Source organism: Loxodonta africana, chromosome 2 (genome assembly GCF_030014295.1).
Source record: "Loxodonta africana isolate mLoxAfr1 chromosome 2, mLoxAfr1.hap2, whole genome shotgun sequence".
In the NCBI taxonomy this organism is placed as follows: domain Eukaryota; kingdom Metazoa; phylum Chordata; class Mammalia; order Proboscidea; family Elephantidae; genus Loxodonta; species Loxodonta africana.
Window position 1 is genome coordinate 81067367 of NC_087343.1, and position 18506 is coordinate 81085872.

General features: G+C 39.1%; 1 protein-coding gene across 6 annotated transcripts in view; it reads left to right on the forward strand.

Annotated features, from left to right (window-relative positions):
- IQGAP2 (IQ motif containing GTPase activating protein 2) overlaps positions 1 to 18506 on the forward strand; it is a 328352-nt gene that overhangs the window by 245555 nt on the left and 64291 nt on the right. For 5 of the 6 annotated variants that reach the window (XM_023545568.2, XM_023545570.2, XM_064273317.1 and 2 more), the window contains 3 exons: positions 4352 to 4519; positions 6495 to 6637; positions 11289 to 11459. In XM_023545568.2, the coding sequence (XP_023401336.2) occupies positions 4352 to 4519; positions 6495 to 6637; positions 11289 to 11459 (482 nt within the window). The remainder of the gene's footprint in view (positions 1 to 4351; positions 4520 to 6494; positions 6638 to 11288; positions 11460 to 18506) is intronic. The other variant, XM_064273341.1, reaches the window with a different exon arrangement.

Sequence of the window (18506 nt, forward strand, 5' to 3'; positions counted from 1 at the left end):
GTTCTTAAAAATGTAGTTAATTAACCTGTCCATTCATGGCATGATTTAGAATCTGTTAGGTTGTGTCAGGTCATAGGATGCTGTTGAGATGCCTTAGTCTTGCTTCATAGATGTGCTTTTAAACCCTGGAGGCATCTGTGAGAAACATCTGGTTTTTATTTCCTTAGCCTAGAAAAATATCTGGATTTCTCCAGCCTGAACTTTATACCCTGAGGAACTTCGAAGTCTTCCCTTTTCTAGCAGTCTAGTTCTTAAGGAAAAAAAAAATTAAAATTGAGACACACGTATAAGAGATTTAAGTTTAAATGTAAAAGTGAAGGGCAACCATAGTCTGAAGAAATAATTTAAGAAATTAGTTTGTAGTTGTTTTTGTTGTTAGTTGCTGTCTAGTTGATTCCAACTCATGGCTACCTCATGTGCGCAGAGTCGAACTGCTCTGCGTAGACATTCAAATAGCCTAAAATGGTTAATGGTTTTTCTCGTAGAGATTAAACTAATTTAAGAAGGTATTTTACTCCTTCTATTCTGGATTCTTCTAATGTTTGGCCTGCAGATGTTACATGGATTATTTACTACATTGGGACTCATGGACTGTTGACTATAAAAAGCAAGAGGTTTTTCTCAAATATGTGCAATTTTTTATTGCACATTTGCACATTCAGAATCCTCCCTTTCCCTCTGACCTGTGCCTCGGAGAGTTTGTGTTCTTTCTTCTACAATATATAACAAGAAAAAAAGTTGCTTTGAAGTTCAAAGCCATCTACATTCTGACATTAAGATGAGAATTTTCTGGTTTTTCAACAAAGTAATCTTAATTTTAAAAACATTTTTCATCTTTTTATGAAGACTTGAAACAGATTGTGGTCACATGTTGTAAGCATCAAACCCATTCCCAGATAATAGGATAAAAGGAAATGTGTTTGCCCATATGTTTTACCACAGGCAAAATTTAAAAGGGCAGAGTAGCCCAAGTCTTCTTCACTTGACTCAGTGTTCATTTTTGCTGGAGGTTCTTGCTTCCTTAACGTAGGTTTGCCTCTACCATGACTCCTTAGAGCAGTGTTTCTCAACCATTTTTCATTATTGCCCCAAGAAGTCTTTTAGACATTTTTTCCCCTAATTGCCCCCACCATAAAATTCTATTACCAAACGCATATTGTATATCTGTTTATGTGCTGTATGTGGATCTTTGCTTTATACATAAACATTTTTTTTACACACCCCACAAGAACCAATTTTTACCCTGTTGGGGTGATATTGCCCTCACAGAGAATATATACCTTAGAGAGAGCTTGCTGGTATATGACTTAAAATGTCTAGCAGATATTTTTTGGATCTGTAGGGAGATTTATGGAAGGTTTCTTATTCCTTCCTTAGCAGAAACATACCTGACTTGCTGGACATCATTAACCTGACATCCTTAACTATCTGAAACTTAACCACAAACCCACAGATTAAACAAAAAGGTATCAAAATAGATGTCTCAAAACCTGCACGTAGGAGCCAACCTGCGTTAGTCACTGGGGACCCCTCGGCCAGACACTTGGGGCCTGTTTGTTCCTGTCTTAGGCGTGACTGTAATATGTTTGGTTGTTTCTCTTCCCAACTTGGATCACATACGAAGCAACAAATTACAAGCAGGTTAAGTGTTTGGGCTGCCATAGGCAGGAACACTAACAGCAGCAAGAAGAATTCGTGAGTAGTGAAGGAAGAGGGGAAAAAACTAAAAAAACATAAGGAGTTTAAGGCCACGTTGGGCAGGAGCAGGTCTCTGGGTGGTGAAACAGTTTGTGCTTGTCTACTAACTGAAAAGTTGGTGGTTCAGACTCACCCAGTGGCACTGCAGAAGAAAGGCCTGGCTATCTGCTTCCATAAAGATTTCAGCCAAGATGGTACCCGACTACCCCACTGACTGCTCTGACAGGGGTCACAATAGAGGGCCCTGGACACAGCTGGAGAAAACTGTGGAACAAAATTCTAACTCACAAAAAAAGACCAGACTTACTGGCCTGACAGACTGGAGAAACCCCAAGAGTATGGCCCCCGGACACCCTTTTAGCTCAATAATGAAGTCCCTCCTGAGGTTCACCCTTCAGGCAAAGATTAGACAGGCCCATAAAGCAAAACGGGACTAAAGGGGCACAGCAGCCCACCGACAAGGACTAGAAAGCAGGAGGGGACAGAAAAGCTGATAATAGGGAACCCAAGGTGGAGAAGAGTGTTGAAATGTCGTGAGGTTGTTAACGAGTGTCATGAAACAGTATATTTAAAAATATATGTACTAACTGTTTAATGAGAAACTAGTTTGCTCTGTAAACCTTCATCTAAAGTACAATAAAAAAAAAAATGAAAGGGCACTAGAGATCGCATGATAGAATTTTGCAAGACCAACAACAACAACAAGATATCAGCCAAGAAAAGCCTATGGAGCAATTCTGTTCTGTAACACATGGGGCTGCCCTGAGTCGGAATCAACGTCATGGCAACAGATTGTACAGCAGCAAATAAGTCCACATATCTCCATAGTCCTTGAAAGTATCACGTATTGTATTATAACAGAGTATAATTTTAATGGCATAAAGGATTCTTCTGGCAGCTCTCAGCAAACATTAAGTACCTACTGTGTACTAGGGACAACAGCTAAAGAGAGAAGCAGGATAGAGACCATTCCATTCTCGTGGACTTCTCCACGGCTTGCTTTATTTAGATTTTTATGGGAAATGGTTCTGTTAAAATCACTGTTGGTACATAAAGAAGTAAGCTTCAGTTACCTGGAAAACCAACCTGTGGCCCAACTCCTTACACATCAATATTCAGTGATAACATTAGTATAAGCAAGAAATGTATGCCTCTAAAATACCCCCTATTGAGGAAATTGGATTTTACTGAGAGACGGTTAGATGAAGCTATCAGATGTAATTCATGTGAGAATTCTTCTTTGCCATTTACTTACTCCTTCTGCATCTCTCAAACCACAAACTTCTCAAATGCCAATACCCCTATTTTTCCCCATCCTACAAAGCTTTCCCGAAGAACAGGAAAGGGGACCAGTTTGCCCAGTTCCTATTAACCTCTGTAAGTACGAGAACATAACCGTTATACCTTTGTTCAGAAACTATTGGACTTTGCTATGGAGTTCTCCTTTAGTCTTTCCGTCTTCCTATACATTTGCATGATTTCAATTTCAGGCTGTTGATAAAACTCTGTTTTTCTTGCCTATTCAGCCCTCATAATGATATGCACATGTGAACATCATTTTATGACAATATGCCATTTAGCGCTTACGTGGTAGACTTTGGCATGTGTGTATTAAAAAAATACATCCACCTCTCCCCATCACTTTTCATCAAGATCCTTTTTCATCTATAAAATATTTTAACCAGGTTTCTTCCATTTTTTGTTCTATGTTTCCAACAGTGCATACACAGGCTGTGAAAACAGTAGTTGCATTGGTTGGGCCAGAACATTCTTACATGGATCATAAAGAATTCACCAAGTTAACTTTTTTAGGCAATCGGGAGTTCAGTGTGGTTTTATTTATGGGGAGAGACAGAAATTTGAAGTGGGATAAAATGCTTTCAAGGTCTAAATTGGTTCCAAAATGAAGCTTCTGGACTCCATTGCACATATCCACCAGATGTGTCTTCCTAGAACATCTGTGTAGGTTGTTCAAGACAATTCCATGAAGTATGCTACCACTATACAAGGGAATATCAGACTCTTCACAGCTTCAGTAGCATTTTGTTTATTCTAAAATAAATAAATGTCTTCATAAAACTGGTTCTCAAATATTGATTAATGACCTAATCAAAGCTGCATCTCTCCTTTTGGGTTGCATTCACCCCACTTCATAGATTACTGTAATAAGCAAAATCTAGTGTCTTGTTACCCCACGAGAGTAACCAATATTGAGTAAGGCAATATTTCCATTTTAATAAGCCATACTCTCGCAGAATCTTATTATTCTTACAACCTAAACTGATAGGTAAATTGGTGACTGGCTTAGATATATGTGGTACATTCTCTCAGAGTAAAAAGGAAAGTCCCTGAGTGGCGCAAACAGTTTATGCTCAGCTGGTAACCAAAAGGTTGGCAGCTCGAACCTACCAGTGGCACCCCAGAAGAAACAGGCTTGATGACCTCCCTCCACAAAAATCCCAGCCAAGAAAAGCCTATGGAGCCTTTCTAGTCTGTAACACATGGGGTGTCCATAAGTCACAAAAACAACAGTAAAGAGTGAAAAGGTTTAATACCAATGAATTCCATTCCTAAAAGGTCAAATTATATCTTTGGGTGCCTTTAGGGAAGGTTGAAGATAACCACTAACAGAAGCATTATTTCCATTACCCAGGGGTTACTCTGGTCATTGATGTTAACCAGTTTTTGGAGAGAGGAAAACCAAGTGATACTTTGTCTGTATTGACATCTTCCAGTCTGGATGCAAATGACATAGTCCCCGAGTGTGCTAACAAGTACTACGATGCTCTTCTGAAGGCAAAAGAACAGAAGTCTCAAAATGGTAAGCTTTTCCTTTACCTGTTGTTGTTAGGTGTCATTGAGTCGGTTCTGACTCATAGTGACCCCATGTACAACAGAACGAAACACTGCCTGGTCCTACACCATCCTCACAGTCATTGTTATGTTTAAGCCCATTGTTGCAGCTACTGTGTCAGTCCATCTCATTGAGCATCTTCCTCTTTTTTGCTGACCCTCTACCAAGCATGATGTCTTCCTCCAGGAACTGATCCCTCCTGACAAAATGACCAAAGTATGTGAGACATAGTGTCTCCACCCTTGCTTCTAAGGAGCATTCTGGTTGTACTTCCAAGACAGATTTGTTCATTCTTTTGGCAGTTCATGGCATATTCAATATTCTTCACCAACACCACAATTCAAAGACATCAATTCTTCGATCTTCTTGTTCATCGTCCAGCTTTCACGTGCATAGGAGGCGATTGAGAACACCATGGCTTGGGTCAGGTGCATCTTAGTCTTCAAGGTGACATCTTTGCTTTTCAACACTTTAAAGAGGTCTTTTGCAGCAGATTTGCCCAATGCAATGCGGCTTTTGACTTCTCCACTGCTGCTTCCATGGGTGTTGATTGTGCATCCAAGTAAAATGATGTCCTTCACAACTTCAGTCTTTTTCCTGTTTATCATGATGTTACTTATTAGCCCAGTTGTGAGGATTTTTGTTTTCTTTATTGAGGTGTAATCCATGCTGAAGGCTGTGGTCTTTGATCTTCATCAGTAAGAGCATCAAGTCCTTTTCACTTTCGGCAAGCAAGATTGTGTCATTTACATAAAATAGGTTGTTAATGAGCCTTCCTCCAATCCTGATGCCTTGTTCTTCTTCATATAGTCCAGCTTGTCAGATTATTTGCTCAACATACAGGTATGGCGAAAGGATACAACCCTGACACATACCTTTTCTGACTTAAAACCATGCAGTATCCCCTTGTTCTGTTCAGATGACTGTCTCTTGATTTATGTTTAGGTTCTTCACGAGCACAATTAAGTGTTTTAGAGTTCCCAGTCTTTGCAAGGTTATCCATAATTTGTTAATGATACACACAGTCGAATGCCTTAGCATAGTCAGTAAAACACAGGTAAACATCTTTCTGGTATTCTCTGCTTTCAGCCAGGATCCATCTGACATCAGCAACAATATCTCCGATTCCTTGTCCTCTTCTGAATCTGGCTTGAGTTTCTGGCAGTTCCCTGTCAATACACTGCTACAGCCTCTTTTGAATGATCTTCAGCAAAATTTTACTTCCATGTGGTATGAATGATATTATTTGACAATTTCCACGTTTAGTGGGATCACCTTTCTTGGGAATAGGCATAAATATAGATCTCTTTCAGTCGGTTGGCCAGGTAGCGGTATTCCATATTTCTTGGCATAGATGAGTGAATACTTCCAGCCCTGCATCCATTTATTGAAACATCTCATTTGGTATCCCGTCAATTCCTGGAGCCTTGTTTTTGCCAATGCCTTCGGTGCAGCTTGAACTTCTTCCTTCAGTATCATTGGTTCCTGCTCATGTGGTACCTCCTGAAATGGTTGAACGTTGACTAATTCTTTTTGGTATAGTTGGTTAATTCATTTACCAAACGACTTTTTAAACAAAGAGGATCTTGCTCATTGGTCTCCTCTATCTACTTGTGGTGTGATTCACATCTTCCTGGGATGTATATACCTGAGTTCCTTTTCCTTCTCTTTGACCAGTTTATATGCCTGTCTTCTTCATGAAAAATTTCAGATCCAGAACAAGTACTTGATATCTGTGTCTTTTCCTTGGCTTAGCAAGAAACTCCTGTTGAATACATACAATTCACTCCATGTTAGTGGATCATTTCTAATGACACTAATGTGACCATCTGAATGCTTTGTGAAAAACAGATTAGATTATTTTATATATTGAAAGAACTACACTAATGCTTAAGGTTTCAGTGTTCCTCTATAAAATTTAATACTCTTTTTATTTCCTCAGTTTCTGGTGAAGGTTCATGGCTCAGATGTCCCCTGCAGGACAAATACGAGTATTATTACGACATTGATTCGAAGGAGAGTTCCTGGAAAATGCCTGAAAATGCCTCACTTAAAAAATCATGGCTCCTGGGAAAAGACATTGAGGTAGGAGGTTGGTGTTTGAAGAAAACCTGAACTATACTCACAAAGTGTCACTGCTTTTCTATTTTTGAGTCAATGTAAGTAAGGGGAGGGATTAATAGATTTACTTGAAGGCTGAATATGGAGTAAAATCTTCATGAACTGCAGCTGGACTTGGCTGTGTGGTAACTGTCCTTTTAGAATTTTCTCCATATAAGCATGACAAAACCAACAAGAGAAAGCTTTCCCGGCTTATTTTGGTTGGTAGATTATCCTAAGAAACAGGTTCCCAGGTTTTCTTTGACAGAATTGAATTTGTAATAATACCCTTGGCTTTCTGTATTCAAATGTCTTGTTTCTTCCCCCCTCTCAGCACGTAACTTAGCATAATAGCTTTCCAACCAAAATGTTATTTTTCTCCATTTTGTGCTGCAGATGGCTTCAGGAGCAGAGGACAGAGTTGGGCAAAGAACAGGACAAATAAACTTTAAATGTTTGTTTTGTCTAAAAAAAGGAGCCCTGTGGTGCCAACGATTAAGTGCTGTGTGGCTAACCGGAAGGCTGGCAGTTCAAACCCACCCAGTGGCTCCATAGGAGAAAGATCTGGCCATCTGCTCCTGTAAAGAGGACAGCCAAGAAAACCTACTCTGTCACATGGCATCACTATGAGTCAAATTGATTCAAATGCACCTAACAACAGCAACATCTTCTAAGAAAGTCATGCTAAGAAAATATGTTAGCATGTTTTCCCTATTTAAACAAAAGTGGTTCTAGAGCTTTGTCTCTATCCATGTCCAAATGTAAGTGCTAACAACACAAGTGAATGCATTTTATACCTGGTTTTGGATGAACTGACATTTTAAAAATCAGCCATGTGCCCATATCAAATAACCAAAGATTAAACGTACAATGAATTAAAATTTCTTACTTAACCACTGAAGATTCCTTTTAGCTAATCCTTGATCAGTGTTTAAAAGCTTTGGTTTACCAGATTGTACTTATCAAAAGCACTTCCTCCCTTCCAACATCTTTTGTAACCAAAGACCTATAAATAGTACTTTCTGTTAGAAGTAAAGAAACAGTGCATTAGTTAGCATATACAGCAACATTATTAAATGGGTATTTAGTATATTAAAAATAGAAGGAAAAAACCTATTTGGAATGGGAGGTGTTAGGATCTCTTGTTCTAGTGCATTTTCCTGTTACTTATAAGGCTGGCCTAAGTTCCGGGGCACCTAATGATTCCACTCTGTATGTAAGTCTTATCCATTTTAATCCTAATTCTGTCCCCCCAAAATCAGTTTTTTATATGTGCAGAAAACCAAGGCTGAGTATTTACTGGAAAAAGATAACAAATAGCTTAAGAGCAGTACTATACTGAGATATGGGGCCAAGGATTTCTTTTCAGTCTCAGTGCTGAGTCATTTAAAATCATTCGTTTTTTAGTTCCACCCTTCTTGCTTAAAGGAATGGGAGGGGAGGATTAACAATAGATTGGCCTCTCTGCGTGTGATCACAGTTTTATTAGATTTGTACAATTTATTTACTTACGACATGGAAACAAGAAACTAGATTCTTGGTAGAAATCCCCTAAAACGAAAGAAGACTTAGCTAAAAATAAATAGAGAGGTAGCTATTGTTCAAATATGGAGACCTGTTGGCACAGTGGTTTCATGCTCAGCTGTTAACCAGTAGGTTGACGATTGGAACCTATTCGGGGGCTCCGCAGGAGAAAGACCTGGCAATCTGCTGTTGGAAAGATTGCTGTTGGTGTTGTTAGGTGCTGTCTAGTCAATTCTGACTCTTAGCTACCCCATGTGACAGAGTAAAACTGCTCCGTAGGATTGTCTAGGCTGTAATCCTTATGATGGCGTAGTGGTTAAGAGCTACAACTGCTGACCCAAACGTCGGTAGTTCAAATCCACCAGGCGCTCCTTGGAAACTCTATGGGGCAGTTCTACTTTGTCCTGTAGGGTGGCTATGAGTCAGAATGGACTCAACAGCATCAAGTTTGGTGGGTTTTTGTTTGTTTGTTTGTTTAATCTTTATGGGAGCAGATCACCAGGTTTTTACTCCCACGGAGCCACTGAGCGGATTTAAACCACCAACCTAGAAAACCTTTTGGGGCAGTTCTGTTCTGTCAGATAGGGTTGGTACGAGTCAGAATTGACTCAACAACACCTAACAACAACAACAAAAGATATTATTAGAACGGCCTTCTATGTGAGTATTTGTGATAAAGGAATTCTGCTGTTTTCTGTGAGGTTGGTAGGAAGCCGTGAAGAAACAGGAGAGAGTTAAGTCAAAGGAATGTGAAATTGGAATCTAACCCTTGTAATAAGCTGTCGGAAACAAGTTCATGTGGCCAAAAGAAGCTTTCTTAACTGGTTTGCCACAAATACCCAAAGAATGTTTAGCACTGCATGTAAGCTCTTCTGAGTCTCAAAAGCATAGCCGAGCACCCTGTGTTGGTGTAAGGTTTCACTTGCCAAAACACTTTCATATCAGTTTGATCCTTAAATAATTTTCTGAGTGGAGGTAGGGCAAGTATTGTCACCCCTCATTTTCTAGGTGGTAAACTGAGGCAAGGTCCCTGGGTGGTACAAACAGCTTCTTCTCATTTGCTAACCTGAAGTTGGTGGCTCAGACCCACTTAGCCGTACCATGAAAGAAAGTCCTAGTGATCTGCTTTCATAAAAATTACAGCCAAGAAAACCCTGTAGAACAGTTCTATTCTGTAACAGATGGGGTTGGAATTGACTTGATGACAATGGGTTTGCTTTTTGTTTTTGTTTTTTTCCTTAAACTGAGGCACAGAATGGGTGTAGCAGTTTGTGTCTGTCACCTAATTTGTTCATTAGGTGAGGCTTATACCCAGTGTTCTCAATTTCTAGTCTACTATCTTTTCCACCATTCTACTTTTGGCTTGTTTTTGCCACCAGCTGCTCTGGATGTATTAATAACACAAGATAGTGACTCAAGACAGATTTATTCTAACACAGAGAGGCAGAACCTTTAAAAAAATGACTAATGTTTTCCGGGGGAAATACTCTTAAAGGAGTGTTCACCAGGATTGACTTGAACTTGGGACCAAAAGTTGGACCCAAAAGATGTGAAAATTGCTGATGGATCCAGGTATTATAGTATTTTTAAAGAGAAAATACTGATAATAATTGAGTTCCATTTCAGAACATAGAAGTCTAGATCTTGTAGACCCATTAAAAGTCAAGAACATGAGAGATATTGCAGTTAGCAGTATTGTGGTCAGTCACCAATTCAGGATCTACTAAAACTCAAGAAGAAAACATGGCCTAAGGCTGATGATGCTACCAAAAATTCTGAATGTCAAGAAGATAACTGAAGAACATAGCTTATTTACACATCTCAGACATTCAAAGATCCTGCACTTTATAAGAAAATGACATTGTAGCAATGGATTATTAGCGCTAATTTGTTGAAAAATGAAATATGGACAGTATAAAAAAACCATATCACTATGATGGAAACAGCTTTAAAGAAGAAGCATCAAAGGGTTAAAATCCAGAGCCAGAAATTGCTCACGTAGGAGCAAAAGATGCTCTAGACATAACTTTGTTATACTGAGCAAGCGGTAGGCTGCTAACTGAAATGTTGGTGGTTCAAACCCACCTAGTGGCTCCGTGGGAAAAAGACCTGATGATCTGCTTCCATAAAAAATTACAGCCTGTAAAGCCCTATGGGGTAGTTCTGCTGTGTCACATGGGGTCACTATGAGTCAGAAATTGACTTGATGGCACCTAACAACAACAGTCCATTAGGATTATTAAAAAGTACCCCTCCAAAAGTATTTCTTCCAAACCACCTGAAATTACTGATTTTATTCAATGAACGTACATGTATATGTCTTCTCTTAAAGTTATTTCTGTAGTTTTTACATGATTTCACTTCTAACTGACTACTTAAATTAACCAACCATTAGTCCCAGTTGCACAGGATAAGAGGCATTAGCCATAGGAGTCCAGTCTTCGTCAAAGAACAGAAAAGTAAAACCAGTTCATAACCTATAGAAAGACTTCTCACAAACCCTTTTCTTTCTTCTCACTCCTCTAGATTTCCCCCATCTGTCCATGACAGCGCTTGTCTTCCCTTTCTCTCCCTCTTTCCTCCTTCCCCAAATGTTTTATTTTTCCTAGACCGTAATTGAGGTTTTCCCCAACTCATTGCAGGGATCTGCCTACTGTGGCCTGGGGAGGAAAGGGAAGCCTGGGGCTGCAAGGGCTCTATTCCTCTCCTTGGGAGCCTCAGGGAGGGAAGAAGGCAAGTCATATTCTCACAGTGATCATCCTTGTCCCTGTCACAGTCTGTAGTGCTCAGGCCTCACCCCCGGTCCTTGGGAACATCATCTGTACATCTCTGATTCCATATCCTCAGATCATTCAACCATGTTCCTATTCCAGCTCAGCACAAAGCTCAGAGGATTCGAAAATCAATGATTGTCACTAGAAAGAAGCTAAGCCAGCTCACCCCTCGGCTCTGGGCAAATCCATTTTTAAACCAAGCCAGAAAAAGCTATCTGTATCATTTTTTTTTATCATTTTCTAAAGATAAAAATTGCCAGAAGCTCTTAGAAGAGAACATAACTATTCTTCTTTCACCTGATGTGTGAAATATAACCTTAAGAAATCTCTCTTGCCAGGACATTATTTCGGAAATTACGGCAAGTTACATTCGTGAGAAGATATGGTCTGCTTCAGAAGACTTGATTCTTCGGTTTAAAAGCACACCTTCAGGACACCTCCTTAGTGAAGAGTTTGAAGCTAGGAAATCATTTTTGTATGATCAAGAAGCGTATGTGGTCAAAATACAGGTATGTGAATCATCTACCGCTTCTTAAGGCAGACTGTCATTTCCCCTGAAAATGTCTGCCAATTGAACAGTCAACTACAGTAAAACCTGCGAAAGCCAGAGCCTGGGTAAGGTGGAAACCTGCCAGAGAAGGAAAACTCAAATATTTCCACTAATAGAGAAGGATAGAAAACCGGTAAGACTGCACCCTGTCAAAGGCGGAAAACTTTTAACACCCGGAAAAACAAGGCAGTCCCTCTGAGTTCCGGCTCTCACAGGTTTCGCTGTATTTGCATTCTGATAGACGAACCTGACTTCAGATTTTTATATCGTCAGTGCTTCCTAATCTACTTTATTAAGGCTTTGTAATGGGAAGGATCTCCACGTTGAATGACTCTTTACCAGTTGGCTTCAGGGGCATTGTGGACTTGTACAGACCCGCTTGTCACCAACCTAGATGAAGCCAGACATATACCTCAGATCAGAGTTGAAATTACGTTTTCCTAAAAAGCTGGATCTCCGTGTGTGTCCTCCTATCTGAGTCAGGTGCTTTACAATTTGTTTCCGTTTTTTCATGGTTTTTGGATGTTGAGTGCTATCTGAATGTCTGTGCTTCTCTAGCCAGAAAAAACAGAAGAGCTAATGAAATAAAACAGATTTAGTGTCTCTTTTTTCTTCTCACACAATCTGTTGTTTTTCATTCAGGCCTGCAAAAAATCCTTATTCCCAGTTGTTTTGTTTTGTTTTGTCTTAAGTTGTTGTTTAGCTTGTGTGACTTGTCTGAGCCTTCTGGTTGGCAGGAGAGGAATCTTGCCAGATTTAGGTGTTTCTCCTCGATATTCCGATAGCTCCCTCTACCTACCAACACACTGGGTTCCAGAAGGCTGTGTGTTTGCCCTCCAGTAACTCCAAAGCAATACTATTATTGACTGGCAGTATTGGATGAGTTTTTGCTTTGGCCAATAATTATGATATTTTCTAAATTGAAAACTTTTAAGTTGAAGATGTCATCAGCGATGTACTTATTTGCGTCTACCACCTGCCTATAATGTTGTTCAGGACAGAAAATGAGTTTTAAAAACTTTTGTCTTCTTGTGTTTTGAATATGGTACGTGCTCAAATGTTTGAATTTGCTCAGAGCTTAGGATGTTAGTAAGGCAAAAGTGATGATTTTTTTTTTTTTTTTAAAGAAAGTCTTCCTCTAAATCTGCCATTCAAAGGATTGCCTAGAGGAGCCAATGTTTTCCTCTTCATTCCTTCTTAAAAGAAAAAAAAATAGACAACTCTTAGCGTGGTAAACAAACACCTGAAAGTACAGAAGGAAGCAGCATCTACTCTAATCTCAGGCTCTAGTTTGCACAAAGTTTAGAGTGTCAGCCGAGGTAACACAACGTAGACCAACACCATGCCTGCCAGTCTTGGAACACAGAGCACAGTTACAATGGAAGATGTTCTGAAGAGCCCACTAGTACAGTATCTCTAGGATACTAGGATCTAGGACTGAAGTCATGAGGAAGCTGGGGGAAAGACAGGATGACCATTTGGAGCCTTTCTCCACCACCTCAACAGAGGCAGCAGGACTGAAAAGGGAGCCATTGAACTATGAAGTTGTTCCACCAGGCTTTTTTGCACTGACTTGGAAGTTTCCTAACAAGGAAGTCATAAGGTCTAAAGGCAAGCCTGCATCATAGATGTAGGCCAGAGATGAATATGCAGTCAGTAGAAACTTGCCGATCTGCAAAACCAGAAGACCATCAACCAAAGGGTGCCACGCTATTCTCATTTCTCACCAAAGTAGTGCCCCCACTACCTCCTCCCCTGCCATAGAGCAACTCAAGCTTTTTACCTGGCTGAGCCAGCCCCAGACACAGCAGTCTTAACGAATTCAGAGAGAAATACAGAGACAAAGCTCCTAGGCTAAGCCCAATCACCCCTGTTTGACCACCTGTATCACCTCCACCCCAATCTCCTTGCAAGTACTGAGTAGTGGTGTAGAGAGCATATGTAGCCATCGTCCAACCCTCTGTCATAGATGCTTATGGAATAAATCAGAAGATGCCCAAGTAATCCTGGAGGGAAGTCAGAATCTATTCGGCCACATTATTTTTGAGCAATTAGAAGACCCTGAGACCCTGATAGAATTGCCTAAATTTAAAAATGAGTAAGCCAGAAATAAATCTTCTTGAAAAGATAACATCCAAAAAAGAAAAAGGAATAACTGTGAAATATAAATGAAGTAAACATTTAAGGATACTCTTATTCCAGGAAATAAAATAAATTTTGTACTGAAACTTCTTTGTGCTCTCAATAAAATTAATAAGATATGGACTTAATGAAACAGGGTAAGGCAATAGAATAAAATGAAAAGACCTTATAAGCTAAGGAGGGCAAGAGCAGTAATGACATTGTAGAATGTAAATTGAAACCATGGAATGCAGAATAGATGCTGAAATAATTGAAACGGTTTTGAGAAAGATCATATACTTTTCTCCTCTAAAAATTCTATTATTTTATTGCAGGGTTGTGAGGATTAAATGGAATAATTCATGTAACAGACCTTTCCCAGTATTGGGGCTCAATAAATGTTAGAAATGATGAAGTGATAAAGATGATGACTCAGAAGACAGATAATGGGAATTCTATATAGAACTTGTTGGTATGGCATGGAAAGAGATCAGAAAAAAAGGAGGGAAAATACGTAGCTACAGAAGAAAGTTTTTCTAGTACTGAATAAAGCTAGAATACCACTTTTCGGGGAAAAAAACCTAACAGTGACTACCTTGTTATCTAGTGCTGCTGTAACAGAAGTAACCACAAATAGGTGGCTTTAACAAACAGAAATTTATTTTCTTACTGTTTAGGAGGCTAGAAGTTCGAATCCTGGGTGTTGGCTCTAGAGGAAGGTTCTTGTCTCTTTGAGCTTCTGCTTCTGGACAATCTTCAAGTGGCTTGGCATTTCTCTTCCCTCATCTCTGCTTTTTAGCTTGCTTGTTTTAATCTCTTTTATGTCTCAAAAGAGATTAACTCAAAATACACCCTGTACTAATCCTGCCTCGTTAGTATAACAAAGACAAGCCTTTCCCAAATGGGATTTTAAGCACAGGCATAGAGGTTAAGATTTACAACACGTATTTTGAGGGGACACAATTCAATCTATAATAGTGACAAACATCAGAACTTAGTCCTGGGACTTAGTGAATTAATTACTCAGCTTCATGTCAGAGAGTGCCACAGCATCCAGGCAAAGACAAGCTTCTCTGCCAAAAGGTCAGGTTACCTGGAGCAGTGGCAGAGTCTACAGGATGGGAGGAAGGAGGTGAGAATTATTCATTATATTTTTTTTTAAATATAACTGACTATTCATGTTGAAGGAACCCTAGTGGCACAATGGTTAAGTGTTCCACTACTAACTGAAAGGTTGGTAGTTCGAATCCATCAGCAACTCCACAGGGGAGAAGACCTGGCGATCTGCTCCTGTAAAGATTTTACCTAAGAAACCCTATGGGGCAGTTCTCTCTCCCACAGGGTCGCTATGAGTCTATACTTATATAATTCTGACTGTGAGTCAAAATTGACTCGATGGCACATAACAACAAAAACTTGTGTTGATTGCTCTATTTTACCTTTAAACAGGGAGGGAGATGAGGTAAATATTTAGGGCTTTTTTTTTTTTTTTTGGCTAACCAAAATTTGTACTTCAGAAGTCGAAGTTGGCAATTTGAATATTACAATCCTGGATGCCACATGGAGCCCTGGTGGTGTAGTGGTTAAGAGCTCAACTCCTAACCACGAGATCGGCAGTTCAAATCCACCAGCCACTCCTTGGAAACCCCATGGGGCAGTTCTACTCTGTCCTACAGGATCACTGTGAGTTGGAACCAACTTGACGACACCCAACAACAACAACAATCCTGGATGCTGTCATCAGGCAAGGCAACCAATTTAACAAGGCAGATTTTCTAGTGTTGACAGTTACAGTCTTTAAAACAACAGTAACCTCTGAGGTCTAGGTATTTCGAAAGACTCTTTTGATACAGAGGTACTACAATGGTAACAGAAAATAAAACAAAAAAGATGGCTCCTATATAAATTTTCATACAAATTCTCATGCCAGACAAGAGAACAAAACTGATATCTTTATAAATGCTTTGTTTTTAATTTTTCTGTAAAAATCTGCTTCTCAGTGGCTTTATGGTTTAGAATTTTGTCTCCTTTTGCACCTTCATCAACAGCTCCTTCCTCCCAACTTCATGCCCATATTTGCGTTTAATCAATAGCCTCTATTAGAAGAGCCTGCAATCTCATGACTATATATAGAAGTTCTATTATTAGCACTGAATAAAAAAAGTCTAGTCCTACTGGAACTAAAATTTAGAAAATGGAAAAGAAGAACATAGAATTTTGACAAATGGAAATATGAGGCATGTAACTTTCTGCTCCTATAGACTAAAATTTTATACGCACCCAAGTTACCTTTGTTTGAAAGGGTAACAATAAAATATTAATAAATTTAAAAGGATTCCAGAAAAATCTGTGTTAGCAATTAACAAAGAGATGCAATGCAATAATAAAATCTCAAGGAAAAGAATAGCGGTAAGCATTGAATCTATAGTACATTGAAAGAGCGATACAGTATAGAGAAGTGGGGTTCATTCCACAAGTGCAAGAATGGTTCGATATTAGATAATCTGTTAATTTGATAGATTACTTATCCAGAATGTTTGTGAATCTGAGCTAATAGAAATTAATAGGAGTTTAGATCATTTAATTCCAGAAGAGCAGAATGAAAATTTGTACTAATTGCATACATTTTGTTTTGCCTTCCAATATGGACTAAGGAATGGTGTGTATAATATATATTTGCTTAATTGTGCTACTTTGCTTCAAACAGTTGTTACCCACTAAAATATCATTGACAACCATCACAACAAATATGTATGGCTCATTGCCCTGAAATCCCAGTAACCCACTAGTAGGATCCACTTCCCCTAGTCTCTGTTATGCTGTTGGGCCACTTTTATGAACTATCTGTTGGTGACATCAGAGCGGATTCTCCCATCATCTCAGAAATGCCATACGGTGATAAATTCCATGGTGGGTTTTCCTAACTGGATGATCAACTAAAAATCCTTTGACTTTGGTTGTTTAGATCTTTATTACTAAAAATGAACCACAAACCAGCACTGTCATTGCCTGGAAGCTTGTAGTAATGTAGAATATCAATCCCTACCCCAAAACTACTGAATCCTAGCCTGCATTTTCACCAGATACCCCAGATGGTTTTGTATATTCTTTGAGAAGCACTGTTAAGATCACTCCAGTTTTAAACCTCTCAATAGTTTATTTTCTTGTATAATTCTGTCACTAAACAGTTTTAAGGAGAAAAGCTGTGTATTCACCTCAACAGCTAGTAAAAATGCATTTGACAAAATTTCAAATCTATTCCTGATTTTTTTTTTATTACATTGAAGTTTTAGTTTCAATCCCTAATTTTCTAATCCAGATATGAGTGTATTTCTCCATTTATTAGTCTTTTATACTATAGTGTAGTGTAGTATTATAATTTTATTCCTTAATATTCCTTTTTATACACCTAAGTAAATATTTTTGTTGCTGCTGTGAATGACATCTTTATTCTATTATGCCGTTGCTTATTTTTGACAAAGAAAATTTATGAAGTTGATATATTCATTTTATAACTAGTCAGCTGCATGTATCTTAATTCTAATAGTTTTTCAATTGATCCTCTTGGATCATAACAGCTTTTTTCCTTCTGATTTTTTTCTTTAAATCTTGGAATATGTCAAGAAATAAATTGATATGACCTAAATAAATAATAATAAAAAACTATAAAACTTTGAGGACTTAAAGTCTATTTGGGTTTGACTTCCACTTCAGAAAGATGAAATAGATGTACTTGTCCCTATTCCTTCCACTAAGTACAACTAAAATCCCTGAACATTGTATATAAACTGGACATAACATGTTGGAAGATAGGAAAAATAAAGTCACACTTGCTAGAGAAACTTGGGACCTAAGGAATGACATGGTGGTGAGTTCTCTGGGCTTTCTTTTTGTCTCATATATCCCAGTCTTGGAGCTGAAGAAGCTGGCTACCTGGAAATGCCAATGGGTACAGATTTAAAAAAAAAAAAAAAGACAACTATCTAGCCAAGGGACCAGGAAAGGGACAGTCTAGCAAGACTGAAAACCTTTAAACAGTAACAGCTGTATTCTAGCCAAACATAACAGGAAAAGACTGTGGCCCTACCCCCGCCCACACCAGCAAAGGCCAAGTGGGGAGACTACACTTCCACCCTTGTGAGCTATAACAAGGTGAGGATGGTATAGAGGAGGTCATATAGAAAGCTGAGACTTTCAGTACCATAGTGTTTAAAAAAACCGTAGTGTTAGCAGAGATAGTATGAGGAGTCTGGAATTCCACCCCCCACTGAGCAGTAATGTGGTGCCCCTTCCTCTCCTGGGTAGGGTGGTATCAAAGACGCATAGTGGAGTGTTGGGACTTTCACCACTACCCAGTGATAAAAAAGCCACCCCTCCTAAAGTCAGTGGAGACCACATAATAGAGTAGTAATGAGGCACTCCTACCCTCCCTGCCAGGTATCAGCAGAGGCTTAGTGGGGAGCCACGCCCTACCTCAGGTGTCGATGGAGGTCAAGTAGGGATCAAACACTTCTACCCCCACCTGCCAGGAATGATGTGGTACCTCCCTTCTCTTGCTAGAGAGGTATCAGGGAAAGCCAGCTAAAACAAAAGGATTAAATAAGATCCAGAGTCTTATGATACCCAAATTATATAAGGTTTCATCAAAATTTACCATTCCAAGAATTAGGAAAGCCACAATGTTAGTTTAAAAAAAAAAAAGACGGTAGATTCCAGCATAAAATCTAGTCCACTGCCATTAGGTAGGTTCCAAATCATAGCAACCGAAACTGTCCCATAGTGTTTCCAAGACCGTAGTAAATCTTTTCAGAAGCAGACTGCCACATCTTTATTCAGCAGAGCAGCTGGTGGGTTTGAACCACTGACCTTTTGGTTAGCAGCTGAG